Raw genomic sequence first — 1,168 nt, 5'->3', positions numbered from 1 at the left:
GCCATACCTGCTACGATAGCGGCGGCAAGCGAAGTGCCCGAAGAAGTGCCGTACCCTACAAGAAAAGTTGCCAATACGTCGTGACCTGGAGCGGCGATGTCAACAGCTGAACCAAAATTGCTTTCGTCGGTGAGCTGCATTTTGGTACCATACGTTGCAGCCACACATAACACTCCATCAGTGGCAGAGCGGCCGAAGGAACAAGGGAAGGATGGGGTTACGTCCAGATCCCGGTTCTCATCCCCTGCCGTGACAACAACGAGCATGCCAGCTTCAGTTGCTTCCCGAATCTTGTCGGTAACGGCTTGGGATCTCCTTGAATCGGAACCTTCCGTGAAGAGAATAACTTTCACATCACCACTCCTCTCATTGATCAGGTAGGTGAGAGCATCCGCCATTGCGGAGAAAGTCACTTCTTCGCCGTCGAATATGGGAAGTATACGCACCTCGTCCAGGATACCCGCCATACCGATCTTGTTATTCCTGATAGCAGCAACGATGCCAGTCATCATAGTTCCGTGCGGTCCTCGCGGACTGGTATCATCATTCTTATCAACGACGTTGTAGCCCTTGATGACGATATCCTTCAAGTCAGGGTGAGTTGCCTCGATTCCGTCGTCAATAACTGCGATGGTCACAGGTGTCCTCTTGGGACCAGAGTCCACGATATCCCAAGCCTCCGGGACAGAGATGGCCTCAAGATAAGCCTTCTGCTTGTAATAGTATTTGTCGTTAGGATCGCCGTTCACAGGACCGAGCCCACGGAAATGGCCACTTTCGTCCACTTCTGCTTTAACGTAGAGAAGGTCGCATGAGAAGAACCAGAATGATGTTACGAGGAGCTTCATTGTAAACCACTAGGATGGGCGATTCGTTTGGCTTCGGTGTGTCGGAGTGTACGCGTAAACTACCTTCTTTGAGTGACGCAGATGGTACGGATGAGTGACGGATTATCCGTGTTGGTACGTAACTGTCAAGGGGTGATCTGTATAGATAGCCCAAGTCATCAAGTGCATCTGCTCAGGTTTGGATAGGTCTAGCACATCGTTATCAGTGTAGCAAAGACGCCTGAATCGTCGTAATGGAGAATATCGAGCCATATTTGTATAGGCATTGGTGGAACCGTACCACGTACGTGACGTACCACATGTAGAACTGAAACGTGTGA

At 50.4% G+C, this 1,168-nt stretch overlaps 1 protein-coding gene across 1 annotated transcript; it reads right to left on the bottom strand.

Annotated features, from left to right (window-relative positions):
* Nucleotides 1-85: 85 nt before the first annotated feature.
* Pmar_PMAR008462 (thermitase, putative) lies at nt 86-848 on the bottom strand (the record flags this gene model as incomplete). The annotated part of the gene is made up of 1 exon (XM_002786879.1): nt 86-848. A coding segment is annotated over one exon (763 nt), but the record flags the coding sequence as incomplete, so codon positions are not given.
* Nucleotides 849-1,168: the final 320 nt, after the last annotated feature.

Source organism: Perkinsus marinus, assembly GCF_000006405.1.
Source record: "Perkinsus marinus ATCC 50983 genomic scaffold scf_1104296930494, whole genome shotgun sequence".
NCBI lineage: Eukaryota > Perkinsozoa > Perkinsida > Perkinsidae > Perkinsus > Perkinsus marinus.
Note: the sequence above shows the minus strand (reverse complement) of the source record. Positions and strands in the feature narration are given on the sequence as shown.